This window comes from Macaca thibetana, chromosome 6, assembly GCF_024542745.1.
Source record: "Macaca thibetana thibetana isolate TM-01 chromosome 6, ASM2454274v1, whole genome shotgun sequence".
In the NCBI taxonomy this organism is placed as follows: domain Eukaryota; kingdom Metazoa; phylum Chordata; class Mammalia; order Primates; family Cercopithecidae; genus Macaca; species Macaca thibetana.
This window is the reverse complement of record NC_065583.1, coordinates 34,175,705-34,198,862: the sequence shown is the minus strand read 5'-3', so window position 1 is coordinate 34,198,862 and position 23,158 is coordinate 34,175,705. Positions and strand designations below refer to the sequence as shown.

General features: G+C 44.3%; 1 protein-coding gene across 2 annotated transcripts in view; it reads right to left on the bottom strand.

Annotated features, from left to right (window-relative positions):
• The window catches only part of DPYSL3 (dihydropyrimidinase like 3), a 116,085-nt gene that overhangs the window by 62,789 nt on the left and 30,138 nt on the right, over positions 1-23,158 (bottom strand). The window contains exon 1 of one of the 2 annotated variants that reach the window (XM_050794005.1): positions 1,693-2,951. The exons of the other annotated variant lie outside the window; for it this stretch is intronic. Coding sequence (XP_050649962.1) covers positions 1,693-1,731 — 39 coding nt within the window. The 5' untranslated portion in view covers positions 1,732-2,951. Of the gene's footprint in view, positions 1-1,692; positions 2,952-23,158 lie in introns of those variants that run through there. 2 annotated transcript variants of the gene reach the window in all.

Below are 23,158 nucleotides of genomic sequence, written 5' to 3'. Positions count from 1 at the left end.
GATAACTTCCACAGTTCTTTGGAAAGACAAGACAGTCGGCACTAGGTAATACTGTGCATTGTAAAAGATCCATGGTATCTCTTCAATAATGGAAAGTGAATGCCATCAGGTAGTGGTAAGGATCCGTTAAAACCCAAAGCCTCTACCAGGCAAAAGGATCCCTGCGGGCCTCAACTCTTCTCCCTGGGGAGTGTTTCTTCCCTAACACCAGCTGGGAAGCTGGTAGGGGTGGGGTGCATTTGTGTGAAGTGAAGTTCAGTTGCATGAAAAAGGTATGGTGAGGCAGAAAAATAAATAAATAATTAAACGATTTGACAATAAAATGTACTAGGGGCAACGGAGGCTTCTTCCTGCCTGCAGAGGGGAAGATTCTGCATCTCAATAGCAAACGCACAGGATGTTCCAAGCCTAAGGGAACAAGTGCAAACAGACTCGTGCCCGCAACAAAACCTGGCGGACCCTGCAAATCAACTACTGTGGCAGGTAAAGCTCTGCCCTAGGGCGGCAGCAGAGCCTTCCAGGGGCCAGCTGATCACTTCCTTTGTTCAGCTTGCAAAGATGGAGTAGCCACCCATTCCCCCACTAACACACACACACACACACACACACACACACACACACACACACACACACCATCTAATTCACTATAGACAAAGCACAACCGCACTGCTCTGTGCTAAACTAAAAAACGTTAGTTTTTATTTATTCTATTTTTGTAAATGCCCATCCCAGCCTGCCATATGTGCCTACTATTTGGGGGCATCGTTGCAGCGCATCACCACGGAATCCCAGCCTTGCTGGACGCCGGTGAAGACGCGGTTTCTGTACCTGATAATGGCACGTCCCCTCTCCACCCCGCCCTAGGCGCACCCTAGCGCATTTGACACCCGCCGGTCGCGGCGTCTCGGTCTTGCACACAATGGGTTGAACACTGCATGCACACAGCGTGCGCCCGCGACAGCAAACTAAAATCTGCTCTAAAAACTCGGCCTTTTCTTTGATGTGAGGGAGAAAAGAAATGAAAAATGTAAAGTGCATCGAAGGCGCACACACACACACACACACACACACACACACAAAGTTGATCATTCCCACTGCAGCCACGTTAGCTGTCCAGTCCCATAAATGATACATTGAAATATGAATCGGAGTGAACGCAGGCATGAAGGGGACACGGCGAGGACAGGTGGTCCAGACACCCTGCCACCCTCGCGGCGCAGGGGTCAGAGCCGTGGGGCTGGAGCTGGGAGAGGGGCGCGGTCGGGCTACGAAGTACCCCTGGGGAAAGGTGTCATCTCTCCAAACCCAGTCCGGCCGAAAGGATCCTTAGACAAAAAGCACACCTCAACCTGGGGTGGCACAAACCGACACCCCAGGCGGAGCAGGGGTCCTGGGAGAGCCGCGAGCCCCGCGCTCCTGCCTGCGATGGGAAGGGAGAATAAATAATCCAAACTTCTCCGCGCCACTGTTTGGGTTTCCTCTTTGTTTTGTTTTCCCCAAACCCCAGGGTCGCTCAGTCTGTGTGGCGCCGGCTGGACTGACCGCCGCGCTCCACCACCCGGACCCCGGGTCTCCGTCCCTCCCCGGGGACCGGGCCAGTGAAGCCGGCGGGATCCGAGCCGACCCCGCCCGCAGAGCAGCCGGCAAGGGGAGCGAGCGAGGAGGGAGGGAGCGGCGGCCGCCCGGACTCACCGTGATCCGCGGGATGTTCTTCTTGCCTTGGTAGGACATGGTGGCGGCAGTGGCTGCAGCGGCTGGCTCCCTCCCTCCTTCTGCTCCGGCTCGCCCGCGCCTATCCTCAGCGCACAGCGCCCCGAGATCAGGTGGAGTGAATGGTGCGCTGGCCGCGCCGCCGCCTCCGCCCGCCTCCGCCCCCCTCCCGGGCTCCCGCGGCGGCTGCCAGAGACAATAGTAAATCTCCCCGGTCCCCCTTTCACCCCCGCCCCCCCCCCCACGCACACCCTCCTCCACCCGCGTTCACGCCCGGGTTTTGTTTTTTTTTTTTTTTTTTTTTGCTGTGCCAGCTGGGACCCCGTAAGACAAGAATGGCTGATCTGCGACTCCTCCCTCTTCTCTCTTATCCCTATTGATTTTCCTCTTTGCATCTGCCTCACCCACTTTTTCTTTTTCTTCCTTTTTTTTTCCCCTGATTTGCGAGTGCGGCGGAGCCAGGCTGCTCCACAGCCACCAGGGGGCGCGAGGGGCTTTTCAGGAGCGGAGGCTGAGGCCCGGGGGTGGGAGCATCAGCTACGCCCTCCCGGCCGCGGAGCCGAGCCCCGGGCACCGCCGCCCCCAGCCAGCCCCTTGTCGGATCTCCCACCTTCCCTGCCCTGGTTTCAGAATGGAGACAGTTCCTGGCTTCCCTCCCGGCACTCGCTCTCCTCCGCCATCGCGCGGGTCGAATGCGGCGACCGCGCCTTTGTTCGAGAGGAGGGCTGGGCGCCGCCTCTGCTGCTCGCCGGGTGGTAAACAGCGGCGCAGCCCCTTCAGACGCCGGGGACTGGTCCGACTCTGCAACCTGGCGGGCCTGCTGGGTTCCCCAGGCCCGGAACACACACACACATTAGAAAATGGAAAGCCGTGACTCGCTCTCAGAGGCTGCAAGAGGCACGGTAGCAGTGGACTCAACCATTCCCTATATTTAAAAAATATCCAAGTAGCATCTTGTTAAAGAAACTCCACTGCCTGAGTCTCAGAATCAAAGAAAGAACATGAATGCTGCTCTGTGAGTAAAAAGTAGAAAACACCTGTGGAGTGGGAAGGCAGAAGCCCAGACACGTTCCTTGTGTGCAGCCATGGATTTGGAGTAGAACTCTATTGCTCCCCGTCAGTAATGAACCACGTGCACTACTCACAATCCAGAGTTTACTTTAGACAGGGCTGATAGACGAAGGTTTTTTATATGTTACAAGCAAAACCATGGCCCTTCGGCGATGGAATATGTTGTCCTTTAGCTAAGGTTTTTTATATGTTATTACAAGCAAAACCATGGCCCTTCGGCGATGGAATATATTGTCCTTTAGCTAAGGTTTTTTATATGTTATTACAAGCAAAACCATGGCCCTTCGGCGATGGAATATATTGTCCTTTAGCTACCTGCTAAAATCAAACGGTCAAAGGGAGACATATTTGGAGAGGCCACTGTGGGTGGGGTCTGAGTGGTGGCTGGGGGTGAGGGAGCTCCTTAACTCCAAGAAAAATAATTCCAAACATAAAATTTAAGGAACAAAAACAAGACTTGCTATGCAAAAAAAAAAAAATTATAAAACCCTTTTAAGACAAGTTTCCACCACTCCCCAATTGTCAATCTTAATGTCCTATTAAATAGAAATCCTGTATGTCACTAAGCATGACTAAAGCTGTGTTGAGGATCTTGAATTCACGTTTCCATAAGGCAGCCGACTGATGACAATTCTAGACATCTTGTCATTAAAGTGAAGGCGTGCTTGCAATAAAGAAACTACACAAGGCATCCACAGAAAGAGGACACAGAATACTCCAGCTTGGGCTTTCCATAAACCCGAAACGAACCAGACTGGTCACATAATCCAAGGACACACAAAACCCCCCTTAAACATTCTCTCTCAAGTGAGTTAATCCAAGCTCCTGGTTATTTATGGTTAATTGGACTGAATGCAGTCTTCACAAGAAAAGTCCACAGCAGTCTCCACTTTATTTCTGTGATACTCTGGAAAGGAGGATGAATGCCAAGCAAAGAACACCTCCCTATACTCTTGCAAAACACAAGGGGGAAAAAAAAAGACTGGGCCAAAGGCACGCCCTAAACATTTTGTTTTGTTCTTAAAGCATAAGTGCTGAGACCACTAGCCAAGAGTTGTGAAATTACAAAGCATTCTGGGGATTGGCATGCAAATGAGCAGGATTATATTTAGAACAGAGTAAAAGGAGAATTAACTACATACTATGGAAACCAGCAGAGCTCTCTCTCTGCATCTTTCCCATAGATTTTACTGTCCCAAACTTACTGGAAAGGATCATGCACATTTTTCTCAAGAAAAGCAAAAATATGTAGGGGACATTTACAATCCTTAAAACAAACAAACAAACAAACAAACAAAACCACTCCTGCTTTTTTTTAAATTTTACAAGTTTCTTTGCCTTTCTTACATCTGAGTTATCTCCTCTGTTACCATCATTATAATCCAGAACACTCTTTACTAACTACATTTATACCTTATTTTTGATCACTTGATTGTGTGTGTGTGTGTGTGCGTGTGTGTGTGTGTGTGTGTGTGTGTGTTTCAAATAACAAGACTTGGTTAAGTTTTTTTGAGGTCAGGTTTGCATGCAAGAGGCCATGTTGAATGGCAATTGCAGTATGTTCTTCTGGATCTGACTGCTGTGACCAGCCAGACACAGGAACACAGCAAATTGATTCAAGCTGTTGCCATCATCAGAAATGTACAACAAACACTATTTTCCTTGTTTCATCCCCTTCAATTATCTTTCACTTTCTTGAACCAAAATAAAGCCTCTAAGATGAATTTGAAGGAAAAAGCCTTCCTTGGCTATAAGAAAGGCAGCCATCAACACAGGATGCCTCTGTGTCTGGCCAAGAGAGAGAAGAATGGAACCAGTATGGATGTTTTCCACAGTAGAATGACTCTGAATGGTTTTCCTTGGATACAAAGCAGTGCTTGGCTTTAGGTATCTCAGGAAACTGTGAAAGAGGGAGGTGAAGACATAGAAATAGAGACTTGATTTACAGTCCCAAAGAAACTTAACTTTGGCTACCACACCTGCCACACCCCAGATTTCCACACCTAAATCAATGCGTACTCCATTCCAGTTGCTCAGGCCAAAGGTTTGGCACCATCCTTGATTTCTCTCCTTCAGTCACGCCCCTACTCTCCATATAAAATCTTTCGGCAAATGCTATTGATTCTACTTTTTTTTTTTTTTTTTTTTGAGACAGAGTCTCGCTCTTGTCGCCCAGGCTGGAGTGCAATGGGGTGATCTCGGCTCACTGCAACCTCTGCCTCCCAGGTTCAAGCAATTCTCCTGCCTCAACCTCCTGAGTAGCTGGGATTACAGGTGCCCACAACCATGCCCGGCTAATTTTTTTACTTTTAGTAGAGACAAGGGTTTCGCCGTGTTGGCCATGCTGGTCTCGAACTCCTGACCTCAGGTGATCTGCTAGCCTCAGCCTCCCAAAGTGCTGGGATTACAGGCATGAACCACCACACCCAGCCGGTTCTATCTTTTAAATGTATCCACACTATGGTCTCCTCTTATGATTTGCAAAGTTTCTTCCTGTGTTTAGCCACCATTAGCTATCACCTGAATTATTATAACCTCCTAACTGGGTTCTCTTCTTCACCGTCATTCATTCATTCATTCATTAATTCTCAAAATATTCACACAATACTTATCTTGTGCTTACTATGTGCCATTATTTTTCTAGGTGTTAGTGCAACAGAGGTGAATAATAAGTCCCAAATATCATGAAGTTTACTTTATATTCTTATTATCATATAATAACACATATCCTTATTACACCACCTGTCACTTGCTAGCCCCCTTTCCTGCTTTATCTTCATAATACTTTTTACCACGACATATTAATTTTATTATTGGGTATTCTCCCCATCACCAGAATGTAAGCTATTCGAGGCCATTGGGATGTGTCTGTTTATTCACTGAGTGCCTGAAATAGAGCCCTGTCCATAGAAATTCCTCAATAATTATTAGGTGAGTGAATGTAAGAATTTTTAAAAATTGCATCTGGAGAAAGACTGAATAGGTGAAGAAGAACTTTTCTGGAACTAAAGGGCATGCAGTTAGAATGTAGATTTTACAGTGTCTATTTTTGCTTCTCTATGCATTTTTAGAGTTTCCTGATTCTGGATTTCAGAGCAGATGAATTAAGATGGCGAAGAATCACTTTGCTAATATGATACAGTCCAAAAATTTCAAGGCAACATATGGGCCAAAGAAAGGCTCAATAGAGTAGAATTGGTACGTGGGCACTGATTAGTTTTATGCCAATGAGGCTGATTCAGTCAGGAGAGGAAACTTTATGAGGCAGGAGAGAAGTAGGTCAATGACTCTATGAAAATTCTAGAATAGGCAACTCAGGTGACATTTATTGTTTGAGTGGAGGTCTTGCCCTTAGCTAGAAACAAGACTGGTTCTTCCACAGTCACTGAAGAGGAGAATATCTTCTCACAGAGTCCAGTAGCTGGGTATATTTCCTGGAAGGACTTCACGGAATTTGTCTTCTGACTCCATCTACTTTTTCTGCCATCAGCTAAGACCATCTAGGAAAGAAGGTATTGGGAGAGGGAGGAGGAGTTCATATGAAAATCATTTTCCAGGACAGTAAAAGAACTAGGAAAATATGGTATGATTATCTGGCAGTGTCAGAGGCGTGTTAACCAGAGCAACTCCATCTTGAAAAGGAGCTGTGTAAAATGAGGCCGAGACCTGAGACCTACTGGGCTGCATTCCCAGATGGTTAAGGCATTCTAAGTCACAGGATGAGACAGAAGGCCGGCACAAGATACAGGTCATAAAGACCTTCCTGACAGAACAGGTTGCAGTAAAGATGCTTGCTAAATCCCACCAAAACCAAGATGGCGACGAGAGTGACCTATGGTCGTCCTCACTGCTACACTCCCACCAGCACCATGACAGTTTACAAATGCCATGGCAACGTTGGAAGTTACCCTATATGGTCTAAAAAGGGAAGGCATGAATAATCCACCCCTTGTTTAGCATATCATCACGAAAGAATCATAGAAACAGGCAACCAGCAGCCCTCAGGGCTGCTCTGTCTATGGAGTAGCCATTCTTTTGTTCCTTTGCTTTCTTAATACATTTGCTTTCATTACTCTATGGACTCACCCTGAATTCCTTCTTGTATGAGATCCAAGAACCCTCTCCAGACCTCTTAGGGTCTGGATTGAGACCCCTTTCCTGTAATAGCAGCTGTAAGGATTCCCTTCAAATGGTGGCCATAAATTTAAAGAGAGACCAGTAAGCCTGGTTGTGGATGTTCCTCCAGCCACTTACAGTAGCATATGTGCAGGCAAGGAGCAGGTAGGGTGTGGAATTGAATGTGGGCTCTTTTAGATGAGTGCTAAGAAGGGAGAGAAAAACTCAAAGGAATTGAGGATGAAGCAAGGGATCTAAGCTGCTTAAGAGAGCAGGGAGAACATAGTGTACAGGGGAATAAAGGACAGTGAACACACTGAAGACTAAGTAAGATTATTCTCATAAAGCTCTTTGCACAAAGTAAGTCAAGTTAATTAAATGGCAGCTACCCCACTACTATTTTTAATGTATATATTTTTTTGAGCTAAACTTGTTTATACCAGGAACTATGTCTTATTTATCTTTGTACCCCCAGCTCTTTTACAGTGCTTGGAGTAGAGTAGAATCAATTGGAAAAGGGGGAGATTGACTGAGCAGGCAGGGGAGAAAGTCCAGAATATTCTGTCCTTTAATCTCCAAAACATTTAAAATAAGGACCTAGACATTTACATAGTTTTGACCATTAAAAATATTTTTTAATTTCTAAAAATACATTTATGTGTTGCTATCTTAATATGAGAAAACATTTCCCCCTTGGTCCTGATTTGAAAAATTCAAAAAAAAAAAAGTTCTAAAATAAATATAGAAGAGTTTTGAAGGGGAAAATGTATATACTAAGCCTATGTAAAATATATAGGCTATTCTTATATTACATAAATAAACATTTAATCTTAGAGCTGCCAGTTAAGCATTTGGGTCCATTAATTTTACCTACAATCTAAACAAAGGAAATCTCAGTCATGTAATTCCAGTGTTACAGAATGAAAACCAAAGAGGTGATTCACCTGCTATTATTAGATGTCTACATATTGAATACAGAAATAAACTGGTAAACAAACTAACCTTGGATACACATAAGCCAAAAAAAAAAAAAAAAATTACAGCCACAGAAAAGTATTCCCATTGGCTGATTCTAAAATCAAGCTTACACTAGCTTAAGCAAAGGTATGCAATCCTACGTCTCCCTAGATAGAATTTCTCATTCTTTTCTTCAGTAGTCATTGAGTTTAAAGGATTCTGACCTGCTCCATCAGCTCTGATGTCCACTCATATCAAAGCCACAGGCTAGAGTTACAAGACAAGGTTGCGAGAGGCCGGGCGTGGTGGCTCACGCCTGTAATCCCAGGACGTTGGGAGGCCAAGGCAGGTGGATCACAAGGTCAGGAGATCAAGACCATCCTGGCTAACACGGTGAAACCCAGTCTCTCCTAGAAACACAAAAAATTAGCCAGGCATGGTGGTGGGCACCTGTGGTCCCAGCTACTTGGGAAGCTGAGGCAGGAGAACGGCATGAACCCAGGAGGCAGAGCTTGCAGTGAGCCGAGATCGTGGGTGACACAGTGAGACTCTGTTTCAAAAAAAAAAAAAACAAAAAAGATGAGGTTGCGAGAAAAGGATAAGCTATTGTATACTGATCTTCATCTCTGGCCCTGCATGTTAGACACACAAGTGAAGTTACATTCATATTGGGGGGAAAAAAATCTTGACAGCTCTGCCTTAGGCATCATGGGGAGAGATACTATGGTCTGATGAACTTATCTGAACTTCAGAAATTTTAGAAAATAGTTTTTTCTCCAAAGTTGCTGCTGTGAATTACCTTTCAGCAAGGAATCCCAGGTTTTTCAGCTATATATGTGCATGGGTTTGGGAAAGAAGAAAGTCTAATGTGTACCATTCCCCCAAAAGGTCCATGTCTTAATCCCAGAACTATGAAGATGTCACCTTACATGACAAAGGGGTTTTGTGATTAAGTTAAAGATCTTGACATGGGGAGATTATCCTAGATTATCCAGGCAGTCCCAGTGTAATCACAAGCGTCCTGATAAAGGGAGGAGGGAGGCAGGAGACTCAGAAAGAGAGGGAGTTGTGTTAAAGAAAGCAAGAGTCACTGTGTCTAGACACCAGTATCTGTCTGTGTTTAGACAACCCAGGGTATTAGATGCAGTTATGAGCCAAGGAATGTAGGCAGCCCTGCTAACACTTTGAATTTAGCCCCATAGACACAACTTAAATTTTTGACTTCCAGAACAGTAAGAAAATAACTCTGTACTGTCCTAAACCTCTAAGTATGTGGTAATTTGTTACAGCAAAAATAGGAAACTAATATAGATAGTAATCAAAATAAAGACAAATGATCAGGAGACTGAGGGGAATCACTTCACTAAAAAGTAATAATCCCTTGCCCAAATTCTGGATCTGAGCTAGTTTTCAGGCTTGCAATCCATTAATTGAAGGAGAAGCCAGTTCATCAGCAGGAAGGAGGCTGCAACGCCATGCCTAAAGTTTAAGGTAATCTTGACTCCCACACAAGTACCAATAGGAGAATCATAATTTAGATGCCTAGTCCTCCTACAAGAGGTCCTATTGATACAGGAGAAAGAAAGAAATTACTTAGGCAGGTAGAGTAAAAGAGTCCTCATCAAGGCTTCCCTTCCAACAAAAAGTTGCCCAAGAAATTATTTTTTTCGACCAAAAGCAGTCTGGAAAATCAAGTTGCAAACATAGATAAGCAGCCTGGAAGCTTGCACGGGTGAATGCTGGGAGCTGTGCCAATGGAAAAGGGCTACCTGGGGGCCGGGCATGGTCAACATGGAGGCACCATTTTCCCTTTTGTTACCATGTGTAAAGGAATAAGCAACATAGCACATGGCGCTAGCAAGGCAGAGAACCATCCGCATAAAAAATGGTTAGGGTCGGGGAGGCCAGTTTCCCGTGCCCTCTGCAATGGCATACCTAGTCCTAACCAGGTTTTCATGCCTTATGCAAATGGAACACCTGGTCCAACCAATCTTTTGTGCCCTATGTAAATCAGACACTGCCTCCGCAGGCTCACCTATAAAACCCCTTCATTTCACCATAGACCCAGAAAACCCATTTGCGACCCCTCTCTCTGCAGCAGAGAAAGCTATTCTCTTTCTTTTGCCTGTTAAACTTCCACTCTCAACCTTACTCTTGGTGTGTCCATGTCTTAGTTTTCCGTGGCCGTGAGACAACGAGTCTCAGGTATCACCCCAGATAATGATGCTGCTTCACTATGGCCACCTACTAATGCCGCTGTAAAGTGGGAAGGGAGACTGGCAGATACAGGTTCCCAATTGACACTGATACCCAGAGCCGAAGTATCAACATAGTTCCTCTGTTAGAGTAGAGACATGTAAAGGCCAGGTACTGAGTGGACTCTTGGTCTACGTTTGGCTTACGTTTGGCCTTTTGGGTTCACTGATCCACCTAGCGGTCATTTTCACAGACCACCACTGATTAATTGGAATAGACAATATTAGCACAACTTCCACTTTGGTTTCTTAGTCTCTGGGGTAAGAGCCATCAAGTAGGGAAGACCAAGCAGAAAGCTCCAAAACTGAACCCCCACCCCACCAAAGATAAGAGAGTAAATCAAAAACTTTGTTTTATCCTAAGGGAATGACAGAGGTTAGCAGCACAGTTAAAGACCCGAAGGAAGCAGGGCTGCTAGTCTCCATCATATCACCATTTAATTCACTAGTCTGGATGCCACAAAAGCCTGACAAATACCAGAGCATGACTCAATCAAGAGCCTAGACCTAAGCTGGTGTATTTTTCTAGAGCAAATGGCTTCAAGTACATTGTACATAACCACTGACATTGCAAATGAGTGCTGTTTCATCAAAAAAGAAGATCAAAAGCAGATTGCAAACTTGGAACAGAAAAGCAGTACACATGAACAATCTTGACTTAAGGCTATGTTAATTATCCTTTCCTCCACCATAATATAATCTGAAAGATCTAGATTGTCTGGACATCTTAAAGAAGATCCCAGTAGTATACTTTATTGATAACATCATGAAAATTCACTAGATGAGCAAGAAATGACAAGTTCATTGAAGGCTTTGGTAACGCACATGAACTCTATCTAGAGAATGGAAGATAAAGATAAATCTACAAAGATTCAGGGGCCTGCTATCTCAGATTGGGCATGCCACAACTTCTTTCAGAGTAAAGGACAAATTATTGCATTAGGGAACTCCTCCTGCAATGAAGGAAGCACAAAGCCTAGTAGGTCTCTTCAGGTTTTAGAGACAACATATTCCATATTCCAAAATGTGTTACAGCCCATATACACAGAAGGCTGTCAGTTTTGAGTGGCACCTGGAGTAGGAAATTGTTCTGTAACGGATCTGGCTGCAGTGTAAATAGCCCAACCACTTTGGCCCTATGATTCAATGACTCCTGTGGTATTGGAGGTATTCGTGGGAAGAGATGCCATGTGGAGGTGCCAATAGGAGAATCATATTTAGACTCCTAGGACTCTGGAACCAGAAAAATTACACACTATCTGAAAAATAGGTCCTCTGGACCCTGGTAAAGATAGAAGCCTTTACCAGGGTCAAGTGACCATGCAGCCACAAATACCCAGCATGAGGTTCTGTCAGGTTCAACATGTTATAAGAGCAGGTGGGCCTAGCAGCAATTCATTGCAGATGGAAGTGATGTGTCCAGGATTGGCCATGAGAAATGCTGAGGGCATAGTAGGCTACCTGAGCAGGTGGTCTAGTCTCCCATGTCATCCATTACTTTTTGCTCCAGTACCTTTCTGTTAGCACACACCCGTGGCCCTTATGATCAGCTGATAGAGGAGAAAAAAATCTGAGCCTGGTTTACAGGTAGGCCATCTTGGTGAGTACAGCAAGCTGAATATAGACCATGGCCACATGACAGCCCCCATTCAGGAGTGGTGCCGAAAGACAACAATGAGGAGATATTTTCCTATGGCTTCAGACAGTGTGCCTAGCCATCTACTTTATATGAAAAGAAAAAAAATATTGCTTAAGATTATATATAGACTCCTAGGCAGCATTGACTGGGGCCTGGAAGGGGAAAGATTAAAAGATCAAGGAAAAGAAGGTCGTGGGTAGAGGCAGATGGGTGGACCTACGGGAATAGGCATGAAGAGTGAAGATACATGTATTGCATTGTTAATGCCCTCAGAGGGCATCCATCACAGAAGAGGCACTAAATCGTGAGGTACATAAAGTGACCCTGTTAGTTGACATCGGCCAGCCTCTGCCATCAGCAGCCCCAGTGTGGCACAATGGGCACATGATTACAGTAGGCACAGTGACAGGGCTAGAGGCAATGCAGGGAACCAACCAATGCTGATTCAGCTACTGGTGCTGTCAAATGTCTGTCATGCCAGCAAGAGATGGCAACCCCACTTCCTAATCTGGCACCATCCTGTAAAGATACATGCAGCCCCTTGGAGACAAGTTGAATATATGGGGCCCCTTTCATACTAAAAGGCACAGGGATTCATTTTTACAGAAATGAACACATTCTAGGCATGGATTTGCCTTTGCTGCTGCTAGGGCCTCAGTCAACACCACTATTTTAGGCTTAAGGAATGTCTGATTAACTGGCATGGGATCCCGCAAAACATCACATCAGACCAACGGGCCCATTCAATAACAAATGAGATACGAGAAAGGCCACATGACCACAGGATCCACAGTTATATCAAATACCATTTTAACCAGAAGCTACCATCCTGAGTATGAAGGAATGGCCTACTGAAGGGACAACTGAAGTGCCAGTTCAGAGAAGAGTCTGTGCAAGGATAGGGCACCATCCTCCAGGGTGCACTGGACATTTTACATCAATGCCCTTTATATGGTGCTGTGTCACGAAAGGAAGAATACATGAATGTAAGAACCAAGGGGAAGAAGCAGGAGTGATCCCTTTTACCTTCACTCCCAGGGACCCAACTGGGAAATATATGCTTTCCACTTCTGCAGTTCTGGGTTATTTGGTGCCCTTTCACCAAAGGAGAAATGTTTCCACCAGGGGGCATAGCAAGAATCCTACTGAACTCTAAGTTGCAGCTGCTACCTGTGTACTTTGGGCTCATGGGCCCAGAGTCTGTAAACAAGCAAGGAGAGTCAGCATCCTTGTAGGACCCTGATTATCAAGAGAAGGTAAGGCTGCTGTTACAAAATAGAAGAAAGGAAGAGTATGTATAGCACCTTTGTGAGCCACGTGGGTTCTTATAGGTACTACCTTGCCCAGCTTGTTAATGGTATAGACAGGTACATCAGCCATAAGGTACTTGAGCCTGAGAAAGGCATGGTGACCAGGGGCTCTGCCCCTTCCATGTCCCAACACCAGGCAAACCATCTGGACCAGTGAATGTACTAGCTAAGAGTGAGGAGCATCTAGAATGGTCAGTAAAAGAAAATTAAGACCACCTGTGGAAAAAGAGGCCCTGAGACCTCCCAAGAGAAGTTTTTGCTCCCTGAACCTATACAAAGAAGTAAATCTGAGGCCAGCTGTGGTGGATTATATTTGTAATCCTAGCTCTTTGGGAGGGCAAGGGGAGAGAATTGCTTGAGCCTAGGAGTTCAGGACCAGCCTAGCCAACATAGCAAGACCCTTTCTCTACAGAAAGTTTTAAAAATTAGCTGAATGTGGTGGCACATGCCTGTAATTCCAGCTACTTGGGAGGCTAAAATAGGAGGATTACTTGAGCCCAGGAGGTCAAGGCTGCAGTGAGCTGTGATCACACTACTGCACTCCAGCCTGGACACGAGAGTGAGATCCTGTCTCTCAAAAGAAATAAATAAACAACAAAACAACAACAATCAGGAAGTGAATCTGAGTTGTGTGAAGAGTGATCTGTAGTAGACACTTGGTGTTCTACCCAGATCCCTCTCTCTTTTTTTTTTTTTTTTTTTTTGACGGCGCCTCACACTGTTGCCCAGGCTGGAGTGCAATGGCACAATCTTGGCTCACTGCAACCTCCATCTCCTGGTTACAAGCGATTTTCCTGCCTCAGCCTCCCAAGTAGCTGGGAATACAGATGCCTGCCACCACGCCTGGCTAATTTTTGTATTTTTAGTAGAGACTGGGTTTCACCATGTTGGCCAGGATGGTCTCAAGCTCCTGACCTCAGGTGATCTACCCGCCTTGGCCTCGCAAAGTGCTGGGATTACAGGGGTGAGCCACCACTTGCGGCCCCCGGTCCCTCTTTAAGACTAAGGGATTTATTACCCCGGGTGCTCTCAACCCTCAGCTGTCAGCCTTTTCTGAAAATTGCCCCCATCTAAAGTATACCACCAACCCCGGGCATATGACCCGATAGTTGGTTAATGTGAGCACACAGAGGCCTGGCCTCCTAGTCAAAAAAGAGAACAATTCTAAAGGGTTATCGCAGTTTCATGCCTGCTGAAGCCTTTGTTAAGACCGCAACACGGCTTAACGTGTCCCTCTCCCTGATCCTTCTTTTTCTCTTCCCTTCTACACTGTTGATCCAGGAACACGCCCAAATAAACTTCCTTCATCCTATTCCTCTTCTCAGAACCTGCTTCCCAGGATATTCAGCCAGCAACAGTGAGACTGATATTAAATAAATATGTACATGGACAGACATATTTTATCTAGCCAGTGTTTTAAATGTTATAGATTTCACACTCACATTTATATTTCTTTGAAAATTAAGAGACCTGGCAATTCTAGGCTCACAGACACACATCAGTGCCCATTAACTACAGTAAAATATTGGCTGCCTGTTGACAGAATATGTATTCTCCAATTAGCCATAATGTCTATTGCTTCCTCTTCCTTTACGTGGAGTTTGCTGCCATTTATTTATGCCCCTGCCTGGTTTATGGTAATCTGAATTTCTGACATCAGAAATTTGGAGACTGTTGAGTTATTTAGGAATTGGAGAATAGGGAGTCTGTATCTCAAATGTGAAGGTTGTTGTATTCTGAAGGAGTCTTTGATATCTGCTCAGAATTAAGATGGCAGTTAGTTATTTCCAGGGAACTACCTCCTTTCCAGCCCACCCTCACTCCACCTGCACTGAGCCCTAAACCACAAGACTGAATCCCGGAACTACCTGCACTCTCTCTGTTAAAAGCCTGTCTGAGAACATGCGCGGGAGCTGCTGAATCTTCAGCTAAGTGCAGTCAATTTCACCCTTGGGTGAATGGAAGCACATGTGATTGAGTTCAGATCCTTTCCTGAATAGCACAACAGTTTACTCCCTGAAGGATGTGAAACTCACTCCTGGATGGGGGCTCAGAACAGCAAGCCAACCCCTAAGTGTGAGGCTGTAATTCCACTTTGTATTTTGCAGGCTTCCCCTCCATCTACAGGAAGGAACTTTGGCTGTGTTGTCTGTGTTTTTCCCTCCTGTTTCCTGTACTCAGCTATAGCAAATGCGCCAGGGCCATTGGCCTCATTAGTTTTGGCTCCCTGTTTTTGGGGGGAAAGCAGGGATGGCAGAGACATATGCCTGAGGGTCTAGACACAGATTGCACTGAGCAACTTACCCAAGGAGTCCTGGGATGAGAAACAGGCACCTCTAAGCAACTGGAGTGTCAACCAATGAGTACTTTTTGTTGACTCGGCCACCTGTACACACTGATCCCAAATGAGACCCTAGATTTCTGAGCTCAGAGGGTCCAATATTAAATGCTCACCTGGCCTCAAGCAGAGTACTTAGGTAAAGGGCCAGGCACTAATTTTTCACTGGAGACATAAACATAAGAGGCAAAAAACTGAAATAGAGAAAGCTGTTAGATTTTCCAAATTTGTTTCAAATTATTTGACTTTGGAATTAACAACCTGAAAAACCTTAGCCTTACTTGCCTCACCTATGAAAGTAGTTGGTAGAATAGCTGAGTGGATATGCTGACACAAAAAAGGGAAACAGGTCTTGTGAAACAGAAAGATGGGTTGATTCATTTAAAAGGAGTTGCTGGTGTATATCATTATAGTATAGGCTAATTAAAAGAATAGATTTTGATGTCCCTATAGCAGGAAGTTGATGGAAAATGAAGGAACTCTGCCCAACGTGGCCCCTAGTCAAATACTAATCTTGCCTCCCTGCTGTAATCATATACCAAATTAGATAAGGACGTTCTGGACTGGACTTACTAATAGAGTACATGTACAGAACACCTTCCAAAAAGGTATACATAATTAATGCATATTTTAACAAGTAACCAAGTCTTGTTTTCAGTACCTCGTAACCACAAACAATTTACACGGACCTCCAAAATCCCCAGGGTATTGAGAGGTGACAATGTGCTAGCAGCCCTCACTCTCAGTGCCTCCTCAGCCTCGGTGTCCACTCTGGCTGCGCTTGAGGAGCCCTTCAGCCCACCACGGCACCGTGGGAGCCCCTCTCTGGGCTGGCTAAGGCCGGAGCCTCCTCCCTCTACTTTTGGGGAAGTGTGGAGAGAGAGGCGTGGGCGGGAACCCGGGCTGCATGCGGCGCTCGTGGGCCAGTGTGAGTTCTGGCAGGTGTGGGCACGGCTCGGCGGGCCCCACACTGGGAGTGGCCAGCCGGCGGGTGCCACAGGCCCAGAGCAGTGAGGGGCTTAGCACCCGGGTCAGCAGCTGAGGAGGTTGTGCTGGGTCCCCAGCAGTGCCGGCCCTGCAGTGCCGCACAAATTCTCCACGGGCCTTAGCTGTCTCCCTGCTGGTCAGGGCTTGGGACCTGCAGCCCGCCATGTCTGAGCTCCGCCCCCTGTGGTGGGCTCCTGCCTGGCCTGAGCCTCCACCAGGGACACCGCCCGCTGCTCAGTTGTGCCTGGTCCCATCGGGACTGGCAGGCAGCTCCGCCTGCAGCCCCACTGCAGGATCCACTAGGTGAAACCAGCTGGGCTCCTGAGCCAGATGGGGACTTGGAGAACTTTTATGTCTAGCTAGAGGATCATAAATACACCAATCAGCACTGTGTCTAGTTCAGGGTTTGTAAATACACCAATCAGTACTCTGTGCCTAGCTCAACGTTTGTAAATACACCGATTGGTACTCTGTATCTAGCTAACTCTGTATCTAGCTAACCTAGTGGGGACTTGGAGAACTTTTCTGTCTAGCACTCTGTGTCTAGCTCAAGGATTGTAAACGCACCAATCAGCACTCTGTCAAAATGGACCAATCAGCTCTCTGTAAAACAGAGCAATCAACTCTCTGTAAAATGGACCAATCAGCAGGATGTGGGTGGGGTCAGATAAGGGAATAAAAGCAGGCTGCCTGCGCCAACAGTGGCAACCCACTCCAGTGGCCTTCCACACTGTGGAAGCTTTATTCTTTCACTCTTTACAGTAAATCTTGCTGCTGCTCACTCTTTGGGTCCACGCTGCCTTTAAGCGCTGTCACACTCATTGCGAAGGTCTGCAGCTTTACTTCTGACAGCAAAACCACGAACCTACCAGAAGGAAGAAGTTCCAGACACATCTGAACGTCTGAAGGAACAAACTCCAGACACACCATCTTTAAGAACTGTAACACTCACTGCGAGGGTCTGTGGCTTCATTCTTGAAGTCAGTGAGACCAAGAACCCACCAATTCCAGACATAGTATTGCTAGCAAAAGAGATGAATCATTTTGTGTTATTGACACTTAATTAGTTTATACCCTTCATGGGGATTGTCTTAGTCCATTCCTGCTGCTATAACAAAATACCTTAGACTGGGTAATGTGTAAACAACAGAAATTTATTTCCTACAGTTCGGGAGGCTGAAAGGTCTGAGATTAAGGCATCAGCAGATTCCGTGTCTAGTGAGGGGCCTATTCCTCATGGATGGTGCCTTCTAGATCCTCACCTGGCTGAATAGGCAAGGCAGCTCACTTGAACTTCTTTGATAAGGGCACTAATTGCATTCATAAGGGAAGAGCCTTATTGATCACTTCCCAGAAAGCCCACCTCTTAAAAATGTCATGCTGGATTTTAGGTTTCAAAAAAAATTAGGTTCCAACATATAAATTTCCGACACCAACATCTGGACCATAGCAGTGATCGTATATAATGCATAAAAAGGTGCTAGTTAATAGAACAACGGCTCTATTGTAATGAGGGTTTTAAAGCTAATGCCACTATGGAAAATTATTTTTAACACCCACATATCTTTGACTCAGCCTTAATTAAAATTAAAGTTAAAAGCAGGCACTACTTTCTTTTTTCAAGCAGGAGTCCTGGAAATCACTGTAGAGTTAGCTTTAAGAAACCACTATTACACACGATTTCACAACTACAATGCACTGGATTTGCAATTTGCCTTTGTTTAGAAAAGAGGAAAGTTCAATGGACATTTATACATTTTCTACAGAATTTAAGTTAAATCTAGCGTTATTCTTTATTTTGTCACCACAAAATTAAGCTTCTCTTTATGTCCCCTGACTAAAAACCTGCAGACAACTTCTTGTAATATTGAAAGCCTATTTTAATAGGTCCAAGGTCTCCCCACTTAACTTTCTGTGACTATAAAAGACGATCACAAGAAATTAGATTATCAGAAAGTTTGTTGTAAAAGAACCTACTCTGTAAAGGTAGAAACTATGTTTGCCATAGAAAGTTGATTTGACTCATTAACTTAATAATGATTGTTTTATTATGACCTTGCAAGTTGAGGGAGTTTTCTTTAACTAGGATAAAAAGATGATAAGAGCCAATGGACAGCAATAATGATATTACATTTCTTTCAAGTAAAATAGAAAAAAACTAACCAATTAAGTTGAGAATACAATGTACACTATTTTCCACAGCAACACCAGTAAAACAGAAGAATATCCGAGGCAGCCAATCACCCACCAACAGGGACAGAATGGCAGATTCCTCTGCCAAAATTCTTATGACCACTGGGGCACCCTCAAGCGAACACCACACATTGGTAGCCTTGGCTAGTTCCTGGCTCTGGAACTGTTTGCCTGATGTCAGTAATTTTCTCCTTCTCCAGTAATACTCTGCACCACTGATGGCAGCTGTAGGGCGGTATCAATACACCTCCTTGACTGCTCTTCAGGTCCCCTTGCTTTCCTCCCTACTTGGCAAGAGGTCACTTGTTGCCCTGATAGGGCCCAGGTGAGAAGATATATCATGGAGCTCAGAAATGGAATCCAACTCTGCTAGTCACATAAGCCAGTGTTTAAATTCTATCTCTGCTGTAGTAGCTGTGGTGCTCCACACAAGTTCCTCTGAACTCTTTTCTCCTCTATAAAATATGGATAATATGGTTAAGTTAGATAGCATGAAGATGAGGTAAAATGTTGGAGAGGTCCTGATATTCTGGGAAAGGTCCAATGAACTGGACTAATTAATCAGATTAATTAAAATATTGCATGATGTTGCCCAAGGCACAGAATGGTATTGAGTGAAGCGAATCAAAAGAGAGCCAAAGGGTGAACCTCCAAAAATTCCATGGCTATATATATTCTTTGCACCTTTTTCTGGGAAGAAGAATCTCTAGTTTTCTTCAGATTCTCAAAGGGTGCATGACCCCAAAGAGGTCACCCATTCTCACTGGTATAATATTGCTTCTCAATCCTTAGCTCTAGCCAGCCCTCTCCTCTTAGACTCAATATCATACATCAAACTGCATACCGGATGTTTCCACCTAGGTGATCCACAAGCACGTCAGTTACAATACAGTGGCCCCTGTGGTGCACCATCTTGATCCTTCAGGAAAAAAGGGCTTATGACTCCAGCTTCTGCAAGAGCTACTGGCAGAAGTTTCTCAGTTGTCAGCCACCTTTGGACACTGCTTCAGCTAAAGACATTTATTTTGTCTGAGACATCACTGCCTTGAGGGGTGACCCACATGCAATGATACCGATGAGGAGTTGTAAAGGCCTGACTCTCTTATCCCAACTCAGGAGCAAACTGAAGGTTCATCCTCTCTTCACAACTCCCTTCAGGGTCTGCTGAGGTGTCCATTGAGGCGGACTTCTCCCTCTACCCAATTCTGCCTCCACCTCCTTCCTTCTTCCCTTCCCTGGTGTTGACCTCCAGAGCACTCCCTAATAAGCCTTCTGCATACTAACTTGGTATTATAATCTACTTTCTAGGGCACCTAGAACACTAAAAAAGTCTAAAATAGATTCCAGAAACTTCTCTTTACCTTTTCCAGTGCTCTGTAGCTCAGCTGGTTACACTTCCCTTTATCTGGTCATCTTCACTGGAAACCTGGGTCTCAGTGCTTGGTCCTTTTCCACTGTCTGCTCCCTGTCTGGACCAACCTCAACCAGTTTATCTCCTTGTCTTTCAGGTCTCATCTTAAATTGTCCCTTTCCCACTTACCTGTAAGTGTATGTCCAATCATTCCTCAGTACTCTCAGGTTAAACCCAAGATTCTTAATACGATGTTTGACACGCTCCACGCTTGACCTCTGCTCATCTCTGTGGCTTCATCTCTCTTCACTCCTAACTTGCATTTTATGTTCCAGTAACCCTAGGAACTAGGCGTTCCTTTCTCACATCCTGCTGTTTCCTACCTCAAGCACTTGCCCAAATCATACCCTCTGCCTGAAATGACTGTAATCCTTTTGACTTGGGAAACTCCAAACAATCCTTTAACACTCAGCTCAGGCATTTTCTCTTCCAGGAAGCTTTTTCTGACATCTATGCAGTTTCCCCTGGGGCTTCTCAAAGCCCCTTTAACATACCTATAAAGTATGTTATAATGATCTGTTTTGCTGACCGCCTCCTTTGGACTCCTTGAGGATAGGGCTCTGTTTACTCATCACTGTACCCCCAGAGCCCAACATAGTGCCTGGAATATAGACAAAGATACTTATGGGATACACGTGGAATATAGACAAAGACACTCATGGGATACACGCTGAGCGACTGCCTTGAATAAATACATATAAATGTACATATATACTACATACAAGCATGCATGCATACACGCATACATAAAGAAACTCAAACCAAATGCAAACATTGTTGAAGGCAGAATCCTAAAGTACTAATGGGGTGGAGGAAAGTTGTGGATAGACTCACTGGCATATTAACAGGATATCATCTAGATTGACCACTGTATTAGTAAAAACAACTTATTAAAAAGTGAAAAATAATCTCAGTAAAACTATTAAGAAAAAAAGAACAATGATTCAGATGTAAGCCTCCAGCTAGGCTAGAATCAAGATGTCAGTTATAGTTTTGACTCTCTGAGGCTATCCTGTGATTCTCTCTAATCCTCTATTTACATTAGTTTTCTCTCCACATTTGTCCACTCCATGCTTCTTCATTCTAATCTCAGTAAGAGAATAAAATAAATATCTCTTGGTCCCAATTTCCGATTGGAAAGAATCCGATTGGTTCTGCTTGGGTCAGTGATTACAATCTAATCACTTATGGAGAAGGGATGGAGGAATCACATAACCTAAACCTGGTGCAAGGTATCCACCCATTTGGACATAAAGGCACTTCTTAGAGAAAAAGGAGCCATTATGATGTTGGCAGAATCCAAAAAGACATCTAGTGCATTCGTTCTTACAAAAGCAGATAAGGGTACATAGAAAGTCGTACATCTGACAGTGTCAACTTTAGGATAGAAACTCTATAACAAGAGCATGAGAGAATAGATTGAGATAAATTTTGCAAAAGTTATCCTCAAAAGCCTAAATATGCTTGCCTGCCATATGCCAATACATGTTTTTAGTCCAGTCGTTTACATCTCTCCCTCTCTCTTTCTTCTCCCACTCCTCTCAGGCTTCAAGGTTTCTGTCTCGGGTTGTCTGTTTATACTAGCTTCATTCTTCTTTTAGCTCTTCAAAGACAGCAATTCTGTGAGACCATAGCAATCAACCTCCTCCATCCTACAGCTGAAGCACATGAGACTAGAGATGGCTTGCCCACGGCCAACACCACAGTTAGTGATACTATTAATATAGGGCTCCGACTTCTAATCCAGAGATCCACCATCCATTACACACTGCCTCACTTCATCCTAGAAAATAGGCTTGGGGCAGAGGTTATGCCCTGTTCAAAGTTTCAGTAATGCTATGCTCAGTCTCAAATGAAATAAAGTTGTGCATAACATCAGAAAGAGATGGCTAAATGTTGAACCAGAAATAATTACTATTCTGAGATCCAAGACATAATGATGAGGTGTTATAGTGAAAGAAGAAAAAGAATAAAAAGTCAAGGCACCCAAGTTTTAGCCATGTCTATTTTATTAACAAATTGTTTGACCCTAAGCAATTCACTTAACCTCTCTTCATTTTGAAAGGCTATATGAACACCAGGTCTGAGTATTATTTTTCCATCATGTTACAAATTTATGCAGGCCTACTCAAAGGCCTGTTTACCATTGCTGCTTTCCAAGTATGATCCTGCCTTTAAGTACCTCTCTGTTTTTCAAATTATGTATTTCTCCAGATGCATGTTTTCACTTTTCCAGGCTGATCTCATTTGTTCATTTCCTGTCCATATTTCTAATCTCTCTAGGTTGCTCTGTACTATGTCTCTTGCTTACTGGTGTCTATAACACCATCCTATTTACCCTCATCTGCAGCTATAATTACCATAATAGGTTTGTGGCCTCTTTCCAAGCCATTAATAACAACGCAAAATGAAATGCATCTGAAGCTCATCTCTGCAACATCTTCCTGGAGCTTGTACCATGCCATTTTTCATTCTTGTCGAATTTTTCAGCCAAAATTGAGGTCATTTTCATGGTTCAGAGAACCTCCTAACTCAATCAAAGACTTTTTCTTTTGTTTCCTTTTTTAAGTCATATGGGAACCAGACTTTGTTTCTCTTGCTTTTAATAAAGTAAATAAAATAAAGTCAGTTACAACATGCCAAAACATGAAGCAGGGCACTTAAAGCCCTGAGAATAAATGAGTAGGTTTCTATCCAAAGATTTTTTTTTTCATATCAATGTGAGAGTGCTTATTGTGATTCTGTCTCTGTATTTATCCAGAAAACAGGAAGACCTGAGTTTTCCAAGCAGAATTCCATATCCTTGTGTTTCTTTCCAGTGGAGACCTACAGCCAAGTTCCTCAGTAATAAACCTGAAGAATGAGATGCGTAATCTTTGAGGCTCACTACAAAGGAAAAAAACTTTGTTGGTTTTCTCAATAAGCTGACATTAAAGTCCCATCTTTGCTTCCATTACAACACTTAGCAGTTTCTAAAGAGAAGGGAGCTTGAAGAAGAAAGACAAAGAATATAAAGACTAATCCACAGGTGAATAAACTTGAGAAATGGTGAATGACATGTTATCACAAACAATTTTCTTTTCTTCTCCTTAGTTTGGAATTCGTTTGGGGGTTCTGTTCTGTTTTGTTTTGTTTCTGATTGAGCTCAGCACAGGATGCCTTGTCTTGTTC